At 55.6% G+C, this 15,651-nt stretch overlaps 6 protein-coding genes across 6 annotated transcripts; 3 read left to right on the top strand and 3 right to left on the bottom strand.

Moving 5' to 3' along the window:
* Window positions 1-160: 160 nt before the first annotated feature.
* On the top strand, window positions 161-3,264 carry F5Z01DRAFT_619068 (family 47 glycosyl hydrolase; the record flags this gene model as incomplete). The annotated part of the gene is made up of 2 exons (XM_046261064.1): window positions 161-316; window positions 367-3,264. The coding sequence occupies 2 exons, from the start codon at window positions 161-163 to the stop codon at window positions 3,262-3,264; spliced, it is 3,054 nt and encodes a 1,017-aa protein (XP_046119824.1).
* Window positions 3,265-3,358: 94 nt separating this feature from the next.
* On the bottom strand, window positions 3,359-4,854 carry F5Z01DRAFT_650485 (phosphoribosyltransferase-like protein). The gene is made up of 2 exons (XM_046263169.1): window positions 3,884-4,854; window positions 3,359-3,826 (listed from the first exon to the last, which is right to left on the bottom strand). The coding sequence occupies exons 1-2, from the start codon at window positions 4,395-4,397 to the stop codon at window positions 3,681-3,683; spliced, it is 660 nt and encodes a 219-aa protein (XP_046119823.1). The 5' UTR covers window positions 4,398-4,854; the 3' UTR covers window positions 3,359-3,680.
* Window positions 4,855-7,156: 2,302 nt separating this feature from the next.
* Window positions 7,157-9,582, bottom strand: F5Z01DRAFT_523103 (uncharacterized protein). Its single transcript, XM_046260420.1, has 2 exons — window positions 8,165-9,582; window positions 7,157-8,114 (listed from the first exon to the last, which is right to left on the bottom strand). The coding sequence occupies exons 1-2, from the start codon at window positions 9,409-9,411 to the stop codon at window positions 7,538-7,540; spliced, it is 1,824 nt and encodes a 607-aa protein (XP_046119822.1). The 5' UTR covers window positions 9,412-9,582; the 3' UTR covers window positions 7,157-7,537.
* A 640-nt stretch (window positions 9,583-10,222) lies between these two features.
* Window positions 10,223-12,838, bottom strand: F5Z01DRAFT_523404 (uncharacterized protein). The gene is made up of 5 exons (XM_046260423.1): window positions 12,621-12,838; window positions 12,406-12,500; window positions 11,720-12,355; window positions 10,924-11,669; window positions 10,223-10,874 (listed from the first exon to the last, which is right to left on the bottom strand). Exons 1-5 carry the CDS (start codon window positions 12,696-12,698, stop codon window positions 10,462-10,464), a joined length of 1,968 nt encoding a protein of 655 aa, XP_046119821.1. The 5' UTR covers window positions 12,699-12,838; the 3' UTR covers window positions 10,223-10,461.
* Window positions 12,839-13,383: 545 nt separating this feature from the next.
* On the top strand, window positions 13,384-14,520 carry F5Z01DRAFT_650468 (putative acetylserotonin methytransferase-like protein). The gene has a single exon (XM_046263168.1). It carries the CDS (start codon window positions 13,514-13,516, stop codon window positions 14,318-14,320), a length of 807 nt encoding a protein of 268 aa, XP_046119820.1. The 5' UTR covers window positions 13,384-13,513; the 3' UTR covers window positions 14,321-14,520.
* Window positions 14,521-15,651, top strand: F5Z01DRAFT_650467 (uncharacterized protein). The gene is made up of 3 exons (XM_046263167.1): window positions 14,521-14,972; window positions 15,042-15,240; window positions 15,293-15,651. Exons 1-3 carry the CDS (start codon window positions 14,822-14,824, stop codon window positions 15,504-15,506), a joined length of 564 nt encoding a protein of 187 aa, XP_046119819.1. The 5' UTR covers window positions 14,521-14,821; the 3' UTR covers window positions 15,507-15,651.

The raw sequence follows: 15,651 nt of genomic DNA, 5'->3' as shown, positions 1-15,651 counted from the left end.
CACTTGACTAGTCGACGGTGGAACACTCAGCGTTCGCTGTTGGCGCCGGCAGACGACACCGGGCATATTTGGACACACCACAGATGACGCCCAGGCGGTCAAACTAGAGCCTTCGCTCACACAACAGGAGCCCGCGTCTGCATCGAGGGCTGGCTTAAGCATGTTCCGTCTCGCTCTGCTTGCCGTCTGTGCACTTTCGATATGGACCGCTTCAGCTATGCGCGCCGACCGCCTGGCGGAGCTCCGACAGGCCACGGTGGACGTATTCTACCATGGCTGGCGTAACTACATGGACAAGGCATTTCCGGAGGATGAGGTTGGTAGCCACAAATGCATAGTATGATCTGAGCTAATCTGAACTATCAGCTTCGTCCGCTATCGTGCACACCGCTCTCGCGAGACAATGATCCGAGCCAGTTCGGACTGAACGATCCCCTCGGAAATTACTCCCTCACCCTGCTTGACAGCCTCTCGACTCTCGCGATTTTGGCTGGCGATCCCCACCCCGAATCGAAAATTGGCCCCCAGGCGCTCGACGACTTTCAGCACGGCGTCAGCGAATTCGTCCGCTTGTACGGCGATGGGAGAAAAGGCCCGAGCGGCACCGGAAGCCGTGCCACGGGCTTCGACCTGGACAGCAAGGTGCAGGTGTTCGAAACGGTTATCAGAGGGCTCGGCGGCTTGCTTAGTGCACACTTGTTTGCTGTTGGCGAGCTGCCTATAGCCGGGTACGATGCGACCCCTATCAAGGAGACGACCAGCGACGACCCTCTCGAAGTTGCACCGATACAGTGGCCCAATGGATTCCGGTACGATGGACAGCTACTGCGGCTTGCGCTGGATCTAGGCGAACGGATCCTGCCCGCATTCTACACATCCACGGGCATTCCGTATCCTCGAGTGAACCTGCGTCATGGCATCCCATTCTACACCAAATCACCCCTGCACGGCGATGGGCCTGACGAAGATGCTTCAAAAGACCACGGTCGGCCTGAAATCACGGAGACTTGCAGCGCGGGGGCGGGCAGTCTTACGTTGGAATTCTCTGTGCTCAGTCGTTTGACGGGAGACGACCGTTTCGAGCAGGCCGCCAAACGAGCTTTCTTCGAGGTGTGGGATCGCAGAAGCTCTCTAGGTCTCATTGGAAATGGCTTAGATGCGGAGCGTGGAGTCTGGATCGGACCGCATTCGGGCATTGGTGCTGGCATGGACAGCTTTTTCGAGTACGCCGTGAAAAGCTACATCTTGTTGTCCGGGAATGACGCCCAGAACGTTTCGAAGCCCATCGCCAAGGGGCAGTCAGATCGCCTGGACCCAAACTCACTCCATCCCCCGCTACACCCCGACCGCACCTCGCCAGAGGCCTTCTTGGAGACGTGGCACCAGGCTCACTCATCTGTCAAGAAACACATCTACAACGACCGGCTGGCATACCCATACTACGCAAACAACAAGTTTGGCACCGGTGAGCAGTACACCACATGGATCGACAGCTTGGGTGCCTTTTATGCTGGTCTCCTGGTGCTAGCCGGCGAGACAGATGAGGCTGTCGAGGCGAATTTGCTATACACCGCACTTTGGACGCGATATTCCGGCATCCCCGAGCGGTGGTCGTTCAGGGATCTGGACGTGGAGGGTGGCCTTGGCTGGTGGCCCGGACGACCCGAGTTTATCGAGTCAACGTACTACATCTTCCGTGCGACCAAGGACCCATGGTATCTCTATGTTGGCGAGATGGTGCTCAGGGATATTAAGGCTCGCTGCTACGCGCCGTGCGGGTGGGCCGGTCTGCAGGATGTTCGCACAGGCCAGAAGGCAGATCGTATGGAGAGTTTCTTCCTTGGGGAGACCACTAAGTACCTGTACCTGTTGTTCGAGCCTGAGCATGCGCTGAACAAGCTGGACGCGCCATACGTCTTCTCGACCGAGGGACATCCGCTCATTATTCCAAAGGAGCGTCATCCCCGACCTCGGAAAGCGGCGAATAGCAACGACGGGAAGAAGGCACTGGCTTACTATGACGAGTCCTACACCAACTCGTGCCCCGTGCCTGTCGTCCCCGAGTCATTGACAGGGTCAGCTACCGCGGCTAGGCGCGAGCTCTTTCATGTGTCGCGCTTCACTGGCCTCTACAACACACCGAATCCGCGAGGACCACATGAGACTGTGCGTGTGTACGACAGGAAGAAGGGGCAGGTCATCAAATACCGACCGACCTCAAACCACACTCTCTTCCCTTGGACACTACCGCCGCAACTACTTCCGCCGGATGGGCAGTGCGCAGTGCCTGTGCCCCCGAAGACTCAGATCATTGAGTTCCCGGCCACCGACACCATTGGCTCCATCCTCGGCAAGTACGGCACCAACATTGAGAAACTCGAATGGGGCCCCCTCGTGAAGAACGTCGCCGGGTTGCAAATGGTCGTGGACCACACGCCCAAATCGGATGATGAGGAAACCTCATGCAGAATCACGCGCATCGGTCCCACCGAAGTCGGCCCCAACGAGCTCGTCTTCTTTCACGCGGAAGACATCAAGGGCTTTCGAGATGAAGCTTTCAGTGCTACCCGGCGCCAGGATAAGGTGCGGATCGGCGTGATTGACTCTCCCAAGTCGGAGAATGGCACCAAGATTGACGATGACTACCTCGTCGAGGATCGACACACACATCCAGAGACGGTTCTCAAGTCGCTCTTTCGCACCCTGACGTCCGTCTTCGACTCATCCCCCACTGGCGTCCCTGCGTCGCGGAACTTCCACGTGCGCGTCTGGGATGCATACACTGGCGTCGGGGCCGGCGCCTTTCCCATGCCTGAGGTGAACGGTTTCCAAAACCCACTCATCTCCAAACTGCTCGATATGCCAGACCTCCCATGGAAAACCATCTTCGTGACGGGTCAGGCGTGTAACGAGCCACTGCCCGAGGCCGCGCCACGCCATCATCAGGTCATCGTCATGCGCCGTGGCGGCTGCAACTTTGCTCGCAAGCTTGGCAATATCCCCTCGTTCCCGCAAACCCCAGACTCTCTACAACTCGTCTTGATTGTGGATGAAAGTGGCTCAAAGGAGCCCGTCCGGCCTCTGATCGAGACTGAGCAGGTGACACCGAGTGGGATGAAACGGTTGCACGGGATACCTATGGTGTTGATGACAGTCTATCCGGGCGAGCTGGAGCTGTTCAAGGAAGCAAAGGCGGTGGGGATGTCGAGGATATACGATCTAACGAGCCATGGATCACGGATAACGAACGCGATTGTGCTGTGAGCACTGGGTACATACTACTGCCGTACGAAATGATTTCGGGCAAGCGTTGCATATCAGGTTTTTAGAAGTACATGCGGATCTGCGAATACAAAAAACGTCAAAAATGTTCAAATAGTGGTCTATCTTGTGAATGGTATTATATAAAGAAATTGAGGAGGGAAAATCCAGATAACCTCCAGTGCCGTCCAACCGCTTCCTTCCATCTATAGTCATGCGAGCGATGCCTCCTCGGAATCCATGTTTTATGTTGAAAAATCACCCCAAACGCCAGATTGTGCCCCCTCCATATCGGTTCATATGGCGTCGAAGATGAATTCGTCCGTCCTGTGCGGTGCAGGTCATGAACCGCGCGTACCGCCCCGGACGACTTGGTTGCGTTACCTGAGACGCCTGGTGTGCGCAATATTGGAGAATCTTCAGTTGTCGTCCATCAGAATCGAAACGGGGGCGCCCTCGAGCTTGTCGCGTCCATTGAGACCAGGGATCTCGAGGATGAAGAGGAAGCCAGTGACATCGCCCTTGAGCTGCTTGACAAGTTCGGCAGCAGCCTTTGCGGAACCGCCTGATTCATCATGATTAGTCTCTTGAATAGTGTCAACGCCGCATTCCGGGAGCTTACCAGTAGCAATAATGTCGTCGACAATCAGGACCTTCTGACCAGGCTTGACAGCGTCTTCCTGCATTTGGAAGAAATCCGCGCCATACTCCTTAAGGTACTCGGCCGTAACACACGGACCGGGGAGCTTGCCCTTTTTGCGCACGGCGGCAAAGCCGACGCCCAGCCTCAAGGCCAGGCCGGGGCCGAAGAGGAAACCGCGGGCGTCGAGTCCGACAATGACATCTGGGCGGCCGCCGGGGAAGGCCTGCTGGATCTGAAGCTCGAGAGCGTCGACAAGGGTGTTGTGGGCGGCGGGGTTGGCGAAGAGGGGCATGATATCGACAAACTCAATGCCCGGGATGGGGAAGTCGCTGAACGACCGGAGAACCTTGCGAAGCTCTACCTTTGCACCGGTGAGTTGGGCGGCGGCGGAGGAGGCGGAGGAGGGCTGTCGTCCCGAGGCATCTTGTTGCTGGTGCTGCTGCTGCGCTGTGGTGGAGGAAGAAGCAGGAGCCTGGGCGTCCTGCGTTGACATTGTGAGGGAAAGAGAGAGGGAGGGAAGGAAGGGGGGAAGGAGAGGAGCGAGGAGGAAGCAGAAGTAAGAGGGAAAAAGGAAGGAGGGAGGAGGAGAGGAGGAGAGGAGGAGGAGGAGGTCAGGTACTGCTGTACGCTGCAAAAAATTGAGTGGGCGAAGAGTCACGGAAGGTACAGCGCAATCCGAGCTGGCGCAACGTCCGTTTGCTGGCTACTGCTGGCGTGCGTGCGGAACGACAGGGTACAAGCAGGGACCAAAAACGTCGGGACCTTGTATCGGATGGCGCGCGATGGGGATTGGTCAGGCACTGAGAGTGACTTGGGTTGCACCGAAGTGATACTAGCAAAGGGCGGCGATCTCGAAATGATTGTTGTAAGACGGGAAGTTTTGGAACTGGTATCAAGAGGGAGGAATTTTCTCAGCGTTCCCGTCTCTGTCCTACAATAAGATGATTGATAGGGCATCTGAGTTTTAATGGCGCGGACACTCCCGTGCGCGATAACAAAACTACGGTACCTACCTCCAGTCGCTGCCTGGCTATCTCCCCACGAAGTTCGGGAAGGGACCACCGCTTTTCACCACAATACCTTACACGACAAGCTCCACGATCCTTCCGTCGCTACGGTGGTGAAACCTGCCTTGGTCAAACCGCCAAAGTCTGGCACTCTTGATGTGATTACCAGCTATCCTGACACAACACCTCTGTGTGACCAGTGCATGCTATTAGTGGTGAGCAAACCACCACCACCACCACCACCCGAAAGTCACTCCACGCGGGCCACCTCGTTCCAGCGGTGAGCGTGCTCGACCACGAATGACTCTTGTCATGCATTCTGTTGCGTCGCAGCCGACCCATGAAGAGGCTTGAAGGGCAAACTTTGCCGCGGAGCATCGCGCCATCGACATAAACAAGGCAAACCGTGGCCATGGGCAAATGGTAAGCCTTGGAAGGCGCAGGTGGGATGTCTCCTTACGTGGGCGAGTCCAGCCACGCAGCGATACGAACCCCACCATGACAGCGGCGGACATGATGGCCGCCGCCGTGGCCGCGAGATAGCAACCATTCGGGGCGCACGTTGGCGTTGCGCGTCGCTAACGGCCATCGAGATTTCTACAACTACCGTGCCGCTAGGAAAAGCAAGCAGCCTCATGCCATGATGCACCATTCTCGCCCGTCTCGTGCGATGCTGTGCTGGCTTACACCAAGGAGCGTTAATTGATGATTGAATTCATTACGCGCTAACCAGGGTCCGACTCTGCCCCGCCATTTCGCCTTCGCTGTTGCAGGCGCACAGCGCACATGCAGATGCAGCGCTCACAAGTCCACATGTTCCGCGTCTGACAGGCCATGCAACGACAGGACGCGGCAATCAGGGTTGGTGAGATGAAATGGGGAAGTCCGGATACACCGATGGTTTCATTGCGACTTCTGCGACCTTTGCGACCGGCATGAGAGGAGGCCAGTCCGCCCAAGTCATGATGGTCCCGCGGTCCGTGGATGCGAGGATTGACAGGGGCATCTGGCCAAGACTTTCGGCCTTTAGGACCAACAATGCTTCTATTGACCTTCCTTTCGGCTTCTGCTCGACTTCCCTACTTGGCATAAGCTCGACCAGGCATCACGTCTCAATGCTCACCACCAATGCTCGCCACTACAGTTTCGCAAAGGGGGCTCATATTGATGCCCGAAATTCCCACAGAAACAACAGTCGCACGCGTTGTTCCGTGCGTCCGTCGGGCATCCCACTCCTCTAACACATCTTCACACCCTCTTGCATGCTCAGCTCCATCGCCAGCGGAGCGCAACCTGCTGATAAGGCTGGAAAGCTACCCCTCCAAAATTTTCTCTCTCTGTAAGTGACCCCGCCATCCATTATTGCAAACCATGATTGTTGATGCCCTGAGCAGCACGGAGCAACGATCGGTCTCATCTCGCTCCAACTGACCCAGAAGGCCCCAGTATCCTCGATAACCTGCCTTAGTTCCCGTTTCAGGCCGCTTGCGGCGGTTAGCTATCGGCATCGCTGACTGGAAGCAAGACGGCCTCCTTGGAGCTATGGCTATGCCCCTCTATGATCCACAGGGTCCCAGTGAACTCGAGAATGCTCCGTACTTCTCGCTCGATCGGCTGCTGCATGCCAATTTTCCAGCTAGACTAGGCTAGTAGTTGCCGTTGGCAAAGAGCGGCAGAGCGTCCAACAGGAGACGGTCAAGATCGAACCGGCCCGGCCCCTGTGATGGCGCGGCAAGTTGCGTAGCACATTCTGGCGGACGTCCGACGAACACACCGGTATTTTCGGGTCTGCGTACACTGCCGCCGCCAGTCTCCAGTCGGTGACTCGGTGACACGCACGCTGCGCCCCCGAGCCTGGCGCCATCTTACATAACTGGACAACCGCTTACGGATACCGAAGCAGTGATCACTGCCTGTCGATGCCGTAAAAGCTTCAGGTACAACTTATCTCATGGCGAGGCAAAAGGAACACCTGTTACACCGCCATTCGCCCACATCCCACGATGGCTTGCATCATTACCGAGCTAGTACCCCAACATTCACCGACTCCCGCCCAGATCCATACTACGTAGGTAGTCAAGTACGTACGTCTCTCCCATAGATATGCAGCCTTCTGAGGACAGGGATGACTTCCAAGTCCGATCCGCAGGCGGACTGGTCATTTCTTCCCGCTATGGTGGCATACATACATACATACATACACGATCCCGCACAGGCGGCCAGCGACGTCGTGGCTAAAGACGTTGCGCAGCCACCAAAAGGCCAAAGCAGTGTGAGAGGGTGTCATGCGGAGTCTTTCCGACGTGCCGTGGTTGCCTTGGTCTTGTGCAAAACTCTCATGCTGAGCACTGAAAAGCGATGTGGTGACTAGATAGCCCTGGCATGTCAAACTGCTTGTCTGGGTCACACGAGCTCACTAGTCTATCTTCTTGTTCAGGGGGTTAGAGCTCTCTCTATGCAGCAAGAGTCACACCAGACACTAGCTGGCAAGTCGCATTGAATCTAGATTCATAAAGCCAAACATCATCAAACTTGCTAAGGGTATCAACATGCAAAGAGTAACGCTCATGCCACTACTATAACCACCTCTCGCCACCAAACGAACAATGCAGACCAAAGCTACCTCTCAGGTTTTGAACCGCAAGCGGACAATCGAGAACAACATGTTCTGCAGCACATGCAGTGTCGCCGCAACAGAAGTCGGCAGCAATTCCGGCCACACGGCTAGATCCATCCGGCCCTCTAATCCAACGTCGACCTTGAAGAAGAAACTGATCAGTCCTCGCACCACCAGGCTCGCGACAAGCTCGCATGCCCACGTCACGCCAGACGCCCAGAAAGTCATGTCAAAGTCATAATCATCTCCGCTGTCGCTACTCTTGTCAAAGGCAAAGTAGGGATAGACATCCTTGTTGGGCCCAAAATGCAGAACGAGGATGCTGCCGAGAAAGGTAGCCATGGACGCATTCTCCGCAAGGAAGCGGATAAAGACGTTGCGTGTCTGTAGCTTCTGGTACGTTCCGAATGATAGCGTGGTCAGGCCGAGAATCGTCAAGATGCGGTGAAACAGCGATGTCATCATAATGGGCGTGAGGACAACGAGGCGCGCTGACGAGAGGATCTGAAGGATGACGAACTGCTTTGGGGAACGCAATCGGGCGTACAGAGCACGCACATAGGTCTGGTACGTGAGCATGAAATAGCTATATGCGTCAGTGGAGTCGCATCCAGCGTTGAAAAGGGGGCATCGTACAGCTTGAAAACCCAACTCAGGGGGTAGCTCCCTACACGCTCGCCCTCGCGGATACCAAGGACCCAGCCCGTCAGCGCATCCAGCAGATGCACCGTGACCACCCATCCATAGACATACACCACCGTCTCCCAACTGTCGTGGGGTAGCGTTCGCAGGTAGAGCTCAGCATACGCCTCGCCAAGCACGTACGCCATCAGCCCTATGAAGAGCGCCACGCAGAACCAGAGGAAGCGGACGAAACTGGCAGGGAACCACCGCGTCCGTGCGGACCTGCCTCGAGGGCGTGCGAGACCCCCACTTGGTGCGATCGTCGGGTCGAACAGGTCGTCAGTGACGGGCGCACGCCTTCTGTCCCTTCTAGCGAACGTCTCCGTGTCACTGGTCCACCACGACGATGTGAAGATCCTCTGCGTTTCCGATAACGAGTTGCGCAAACCCAGATGGCGTTCGTTATTCCTCAGGATCAGAAAGGCAATAGCCACCGGTAAGGCCATGATGAGGAAAGTCCAAGAGATCCATGACGTGTTATGTATCGTCAGGAAGCGCGTCTTGTCGATGTAATAAATCGGAATGGGTCCCGCAACCGACAGCATGGCAATGATCGAGACCGTGAGGGGGAACCCAAGGGACGAAGGCCACCAGTTGAGGCTGTACAGGTTGAAGATCTTGGTAATCCAGAAGAGCGCCGTGACATTGTAGAGTCCGTAGTAGACGAAGACGAAGAACCAGAAATTCACCAGCACCCTGGCCTTTCCATGACCGGGCGTCTTGTCCTCGGGCGCATGCAAGTGATCGTCGTCATCCCCCTCCTCGGGAATGGAGTATTGCGGAAACGGTAGCGAGCACCAGGCGACCGTCAACGCCGCCGGAAGAAACACCAGGAAGCCGTACCGCATGTACCACTTGCCCACGACGCGCCTCACAGCTGCCTGCCTGGGATTCACCCACAGATCCATGATCCATCGCTGCCACCATCTCTGCCACGCATTCAGCCCATCTTCGATATCTCCATTCTCCTCATCCTCATCGTCGTCGTCGTCGCTGTCGGACACGAGGAGCGCGCCATATCCGACGTGTACACTACCCCTGCCACTGTTCGCCAGCAGGCCGAGTTGACTCGTCTTCCGTCGCGGTCCACGCTGTTGAGGGAGCACGGCGCGATAGCGGCCTAGTAGAGGCGAGGAATCGCTATTGTTGACGCGAACGCGGGACTCGGTGCCTTGTGTGAACTGGAAGAAGCTCGGCATGGCTCGGGTACTACTGCGTGAAACATCCGCGGGCTACATTGGGCGTGGCATCTGCCGGATGTGCCTACGTAGTGTCAATCGCGGCTTGGAAACTTGCAACCAAGTCCCATGGGGGAAAAAAGAGAGGAGGAAAAGGGAGAGTGAGGAAGAACGGGAAGATGCGGGATGACGAGGGCGTGGCAGGTCCCTGCAGGCGCCAATGGCGGTGTAGCTCGATTGGGTTATCCGTCAGTCAGGCATTGATCACCCGAATCATTAGATTCCGCTGTCCAACAAATTGCGCATACGGCGTCAATGGCCCTTGGAATCTGAAGGTAATTTTTTCCTCTTCCCCAGCCTTGAAAGTCATGAAAGCGCACAAGGGGTCGGGAGAGGGATAGTTGTTTACATTTTGGCGAGTAAACAAACCACACCCAAGTGCCAGGCAATTTGGTATCTGTCCCAAGTACATCAGCAAGTGGATTCCGATTAAGCTGTCTAGAAGCTAAAGTAATAGCCTCGCTGGATATGTATGCTCGTCGCATGGCAATAAGGTATAATGGCCAGTGAATAGGGCCGCCCGAACGCGTCATTTGTTACCCCTTCGCTCCGTTTCCTCCCCAACCATATGCCTCTGCATCATCTAAACACAGTCCTCGGTGCCAGCATTGGCCCGTATACATCATGCTTGCTTCCCGCATGTACTGATGCATCATTGAGCGAAGCACTGGCGCTCAGCACGGCACCGGCATCATAATTGTGAGGTCTCCAGGGGCCGCTTTGTACAGAACGCAAGTCGCCCTTCGGCAACCAGCCGTAGGGGTACAGATACGATGGGTTCCCAGGCCTTGCCGGTGTGCTAGTCAGTACGCAAGGGGACGTTGCCGAAGTGACCATTGGCACCGAGTGCAGCATCTGACACTGATCATGTTTCTGCATTGGCGGAAATGGAGGCGCCTCTGATCTGGTATCATCAGTCCCGTGTCGCGTCTGACGCCGGTCGCGTTGGGACTTTACAGTTTGGCCCGCCTGTTCGACTTGAAACAATGATGCCTCGCCTGCCTGGGATTCCTAATTCCGCATCACATTCGCGTACACTGTGAAAATCTCCAATTCGGTGTCCGGACCCCCGGGAATGCGCTCATGCTTTGGAATCGCGGCGATGAGATGCACCTCGATCACATTCAGGCCTTGATGTAGCATGGCCTCAAAAACGCGATCACCATAAGCTTGCTGCGGATCGTAAGGTGTCGAGCACTTGAGGTTATGACGATCAAACATGGCCCAAAGGCTATAATGGCGTTCTTGGAGGAGCGCTGGAAGCGTAATTGTCATGGTCATGCGGTTGCTGTCAGCTGGTAGGTTGACTGTAGCAGACTGCTGCATCTCCTTGCGGTCTGGCATGACTGTGGTCGCTGTTGGTTCGCCGCCACTGCTTCGGTGAAAAAGCAGACGCATCTGAGAGATCAGCGCATCGGCTTGACCTGTTCCAAGTTAGCGGTGGTCTGCAACGAAGCCTATGTGAAGCCATACCCTTTCCTGGAAGTCTCAACCGCTTCTGCTCCATGGGTGGAGCTGGCAAGGGTTGGAACTGAGGCTGGGCAGGCACTTGTGGGTGCGGCCCTGGCCTGGGTGGCCCTGGTGTCGCGTACGCTGGCGTCGCACTGGGAGGGCGGACGGACGGTGACATGCGCGGTTCTTCGCCTTTGAAAGTCGGGGGCACGGATGGACTGGGCGAAGGAGCCGCCGCCACTGAGACACTTCGAGCCTTCTCAGGTGCTGCCACTGATGGTTGTGCTTGTCCTGTGCCGTTGACTTCCGGCACAGGAGCTGGAGAAGCGGTCGCGTTAGGCACAGGTGAGTCGGTCGAGACGCCTCGGCTGTTGCCTACGTTCAGCGTAATCTTCCTGTTGGATGGCGGCTCCGGCTGCTGATTCCCAACCTTGAGCTTGATCTTGGGCTGCGCGGGTTCCGGGGCATTGGCCTTGGCCTCTTTGATTTCTTTTTTCAGAAACGTTTCGAGCTCTTGCGCGAGCACAAAGATATCGCTGCCGTCCTCGTTGTAGTAGTATGCATTTGTCCACAGCAGCTTGGCTTTTTCCTCAAACTGCGCCCAGCTCTTGAGTTCGGTCACGCCTGTCACGTCATTTCGGCCTTGAACACCCCTGACGAGCTTTTGGAGCTTTTTGAGGCACATGGGCTCCTTGATCATCGAGTAATAATCCTTGAGGGACCGCGGGGGCAAGTTGATGAACGGCTCAAAATAGGGGCCGTCGTAACTGCTTCTGTTAGCTTGTCGACCACGCTCAAGTCCTTCAGGGCATCCTACTCTTCGGTGCTGTGGCGCAGACCCTCCTCGACGATCTTCTCTTGTGCTTGTTGGAAGTTCAGTCCCTTGTATGGCACGTCTTCGTACTGGTGATCGGGTTTCGCAGGTGGTAATTTTCGAGGTGTTTCTTGTTGCGGTGTTGAGATGGAGCTTCTACTCGAACGGGCGGTCACGCGCCGTTTGAGGATTATAGACCTTCGCTTCGAACCTGTGCCGTTCTCCTCGCCATCGTCCGCGTCGTCTTCGACATCATCCGCAGCTCCTTCCGTGTCCGCTACTGCCGGCTCGTTTTTGAGAGGAGTTGTCGACACTGCGCCATCTGCAGGCAGAGGCGTTGCCACCGCCTGATAGTTCCTATTCTGATACGCGGGATTGTTCCTTGTCATGTAGTTGCTGACCGCCTTGCGAACACGCTCTGCGTCGTCAAATTCCGAAGAGGACTTGTGAAACCACTCCTTGGCATTGGTGATCATGCGCTTGAGGTAGCTCTCGAGCTCGGACAGATTCTGAAAGTCGCCATCTTGCAGTTTCTCTTCAATTGTCTCGAAGGAAATGGGCATGCGCGTGCGCGCGTAGTATTCCTCGTTGCCTTGGCGAGGTGGCAGAGTTTCGAAGTAGCCTGCTACACGTCGCCCGCTGCAGTTGTTAGCCAAAAAGCCAGATGAGTCTGCTGCAATGGAGCTTACCTCTTGTCTGATGTGCGACGGATTTGGTCGAGGAGGCTCAGGCCATAGGCCGTTGTAGACTCTCGGGTCTCGCCCTTTGAGAGGTCGTATGATTCCTATTGCAATTAGCCTGGGGTGAATGTGGAAGCGATTGCGATTGAGACTGGAAAATTCCGGCGATCACTTCACTTATGTGGAAAGGTCATGTTCCATAGGCGGGGCTTGGTGTGACCTACAGCTACTTTGCGACGCTTCGCAGCGCGATCATCGTAGTCTGGGCTGGCAGCCCCGTTTGCTTTGCGCTTCGAGTCCATACTACAGGTATGTACGTAGGTCGGCAGATCGCGCCCGACACTAGCTTGCGTTTTGAGATTGACACTCTTCTCCCGAAATAATACGATGCTGGAACGCAAAAACGGTCAATGGACCGGAGGTCTTTCGATGGGAGCTGGAGGACGCGTGATGGCGCAAATTGTCAACGCGTTGGGTGGTTGGCAGCTCAGTACGGCCGGTCGCAGTGCAATCGCAATAATCGAGTAAGATTGAAAAACGGCTCGAGGTAATCGATTAGATAGACAGGCGCCTTCAATACGACTATTCTTGTTGCAGTGGTAGGGCGCGACGTTGGAAGTTGTCGCGGATGGTCGTCGCGTACCTGAGTCTTGAGGCAGGGCAATCGCAATTGACGGACGTGGGAAGGTTTTCTGGATCAGAGTGCTCAGGCAGGAGGAGCGAATGACGCTAGTCCTCATTGGGTGATCACACATGTAGCACATGCTCCCTGCAAGCTTTCGGCTATCTGTGTGAGCGGATCTTTGGAAAAAGCACATTTAAATTGCCATCCAGAAGAGAAGAATACAAATACTAGCTTGTCTGAACATGATTTTCATCTGTCCTTCACTCGGCCTGGCTTGGAAAACTCCAAAGCTCAGCACGTGGACGTACACGCTTGAGTGAAATCCCTGCCCCGAACGGAATCGTGGGGAAGGTGCAGTAATCCTGCCCCTCTCGGGGTTGCGTTGGAGCTCAGTAGTAATTATTCATAGAACGTACATAGCTCCAGTCCCCAAATGATGCCTTCGGCTCACATTGCAGCATCCTTTGAACTACCCTGACTGCCTGCAACATCATGGCCGACAACGAGAAGGCTGGCGCAGGCGCCGGCAAGTCTGATGTTCCCATCCGCCAGAGCGCACCGGCTCGTCGCGCTCCTCTGCCCCTCGACGTCCCCATCATCAAGCACCTGAACAGCAAACGAACGATTCTCGCGTCCGCCTCGCCTCGTCGCAAAGCTCTGCTCGCGCAAATGGGCCTGACCAACCTCGAGATTATCCCCTCAACCAAGCCAGAGGACCTCGACAAGTCCGCCTACGGTCCGCATGAATACGTCGCGGCCACAGGCCGTCAGAAGGCGCTGGACGTCTACGAGACGGTGCTACAGACGCATCTAGAGAGCATACCAGATCCAGACATTGTAATTGCAGCAGACACAATCATCGTCACACGAGATGGGCGCGTATTAGAGAAGCCAAAGAACGAAGCCGACCACATCCGAATGATCAAGCTCATGAGGGATACCAGGATACACAAGGTCCTTACATCGGTGACAGTGATTGCACCTCGCGAGGACGCGGCCTACCCGGGCTACGCGATTGCTACGCACACGGAAGAGACAAAGGTCTTCTTCTGCCAAGAAGACGACGGGCTGCCAGATGATGTCATTGAAGCCTACGTCAAAACGCGTGAGGGCGCTGACAAGGCCGGTGGGTACGCGATCCAGGGAATCGGAGGCATGCTGCTCGTTGAGAGAATTGAAGGCAGCGTGGACAACGTGGTCGGCCTTCCCGTGAGGAAATGCCTTGCGTTGGCAGAGAAGGTGATCTTCCAGCAAGATGTAGAGGAAGTGGCAGAAGAAGACGAACCAGCGGACTATTGATCTAGACGGATCGAATGAGCTGAGAGTAAATGGGATAGAATACTAGTGAGAAGGCAATGTTGCACGGAGATATTCACAGGCGTTTTGGTCCTGTCACATGTCAGTCCCGGCCACCGAACGCCAGGCGCCCTACGTACGTGTATTAGCTACAATAAAACCCGTAAATACATAGCTTGATCAATTTCAAATATCATGTTAGCTGCTGTTGCTGTATGCTGAGTTCTGTGTGATCCGAGGCTCTGTTCGATCTCGCCCCGTTGGAGGGAGTGGCCGAGGAACGCTTCAACATCCTGCCTTGGCTTCAGTGGTAACCTGTCCACCTCTCTCAACGGCACGCGCACCACGTCCAACTTGTTGTAACCCCACCATCGCTGGCTTAGATGTAACCGCCAACCATCTGAGCAACGCGCTATAGCATTGCACAATCTATTCCAAGCAGTCCGCGGCCGCTCCCCCTCACATTCGGCAGCTTGTCTGGGAGAGACTGGGACGTTGCGCATCATGGCCTCACCAGCAAGATCCGCGCCCGCCGACCAACAGGTCGGCAATTCATCCAAATCGCCTGACGGGCAAGATGTCAACGATCCGAACAGCACTGAGGAAAAGGCCCGTCTGACCGTCGAAGAGAAGAAACAGAATCACATCAATTCTGGTGCGTGCCCACCTTCTGGTGCCTGTGAATGAAGGCCGGGACACATCGAATGTTGACACGTGAACGCAGAGCACAAGCGCCGCCAGAACATCCGCGATGGCTTTGATCGCCTATGCGAGATCGTCCCAGGACTCGAAGGCCAGGGTCGCTCAGAGGGTCTTGTTCTGAAACAGACAATTGCCTACATGCGAGAACAGATCCGCGAGCGAAGGGCGATGATTGAACAGCTTGAGGCCGCTGGCGAAACAGTCGACCCCAAGCTTATAGAGTGAGTTTACTCAATGACCGAGTACCGACCGGTTTTCATGCTGACACACTAGACCATTGGCTGCGTTTGAGAAGTACGAGGCCGAGCACAAAGACAGTGATACGCCCGAGTTGGACTTTGAGCTTAAAGCGCCAAAGAAGGGCAAGGGGAAGAAGAAATCGAACGTCAAGGACCAACAGACCCGCGAAGATACTGGTAACGATGATGAGTCGGGTCAGGACGAAGTGAAGCAGGAACAGCCTCATCACGATGTGTCAATGGGTTGAACAGTGGAGGCATTTGCGCTCACTCATCCTTTGACAAGAACGCTTGAAACCGGTCAGCAGTACTTCCGCCGGCTCTCATGAGACAAGTGGCGCGAAGTAGTTTTCGACAAGCGAGGCGTTGGGGCATTATACAGATTTTATTACA

The sequence above is a fragment of the Emericellopsis atlantica genome (genome assembly GCF_019669845.1).
Source record: "Emericellopsis atlantica unplaced genomic scaffold F5Z01scaffold_8, whole genome shotgun sequence".
In the NCBI taxonomy this organism is placed as follows: Eukaryota; Fungi; Ascomycota; class Sordariomycetes; order Hypocreales; family Bionectriaceae; genus Emericellopsis; species Emericellopsis atlantica.
This window is presented reverse-complemented; position numbering and strand designations above follow the sequence as displayed.

What these genes read in the sequence shown, in the direction of transcription:
- F5Z01DRAFT_523404 (XM_046260423.1), bottom strand. Translation starts at nt 12,698, where the DNA reads ATGGACTCGAAGCGCAAAGCAAACGGGGCTGCCAGCCCAGACTACGAT. An exon ending in CGAAGCGTCGCAAAGTAGCT is followed by an intron (nt 12,501 to 12,620) that starts GTAGGTCACACC and finishes TAATTGCAATAG; the next exon opens with GAATCATACGACCTCTCAAA. An exon ending in CGTCGCACATCAGACAAGAG is followed by an intron (nt 12,356 to 12,405) that starts GTAAGCTCCATT and finishes TAACAACTGCAG; the next exon opens with CGGGCGACGTGTAGCAGGCT.
- F5Z01DRAFT_650468 (XM_046263168.1), top strand. Translation starts at nt 13,514, where the DNA reads ATGGCCGACAACGAGAAGGCTGGCGCAGGCGCCGGCAAGTCTGATGTT.
- F5Z01DRAFT_650467 (XM_046263167.1), top strand. Translation starts at nt 14,822, where the DNA reads ATGGCCTCACCAGCAAGATCCGCGCCCGCCGACCAACAGGTCGGCAAT. An exon ending in ACAGAATCACATCAATTCTG is followed by an intron (nt 14,973 to 15,041) that starts GTGCGTGCCCAC and finishes ACGTGAACGCAG; the next exon opens with AGCACAAGCGCCGCCAGAAC. An exon ending in GTCGACCCCAAGCTTATAGA is followed by an intron (nt 15,241 to 15,292) that starts GTGAGTTTACTC and finishes CTGACACACTAG; the next exon opens with ACCATTGGCTGCGTTTGAGA.
- F5Z01DRAFT_523103 (XM_046260420.1), bottom strand. Translation starts at nt 9,411, where the DNA reads ATGCCGAGCTTCTTCCAGTTCACACAAGGCACCGAGTCCCGCGTTCGC. An exon ending in CTGAGTTGGGTTTTCAAGCT is followed by an intron (nt 8,115 to 8,164) that starts GTACGATGCCCC and finishes TGACGCATATAG; the next exon opens with CTATTTCATGCTCACGTACC.
- F5Z01DRAFT_650485 (XM_046263169.1), bottom strand. Translation starts at nt 4,397, where the DNA reads ATGTCAACGCAGGACGCCCAGGCTCCTGCTTCTTCCTCCACCACAGCG. An exon ending in CGACGACATTATTGCTACTG is followed by an intron (nt 3,827 to 3,883) that starts GTAAGCTCCCGG and finishes ATGATGAATCAG; the next exon opens with GCGGTTCCGCAAAGGCTGCT.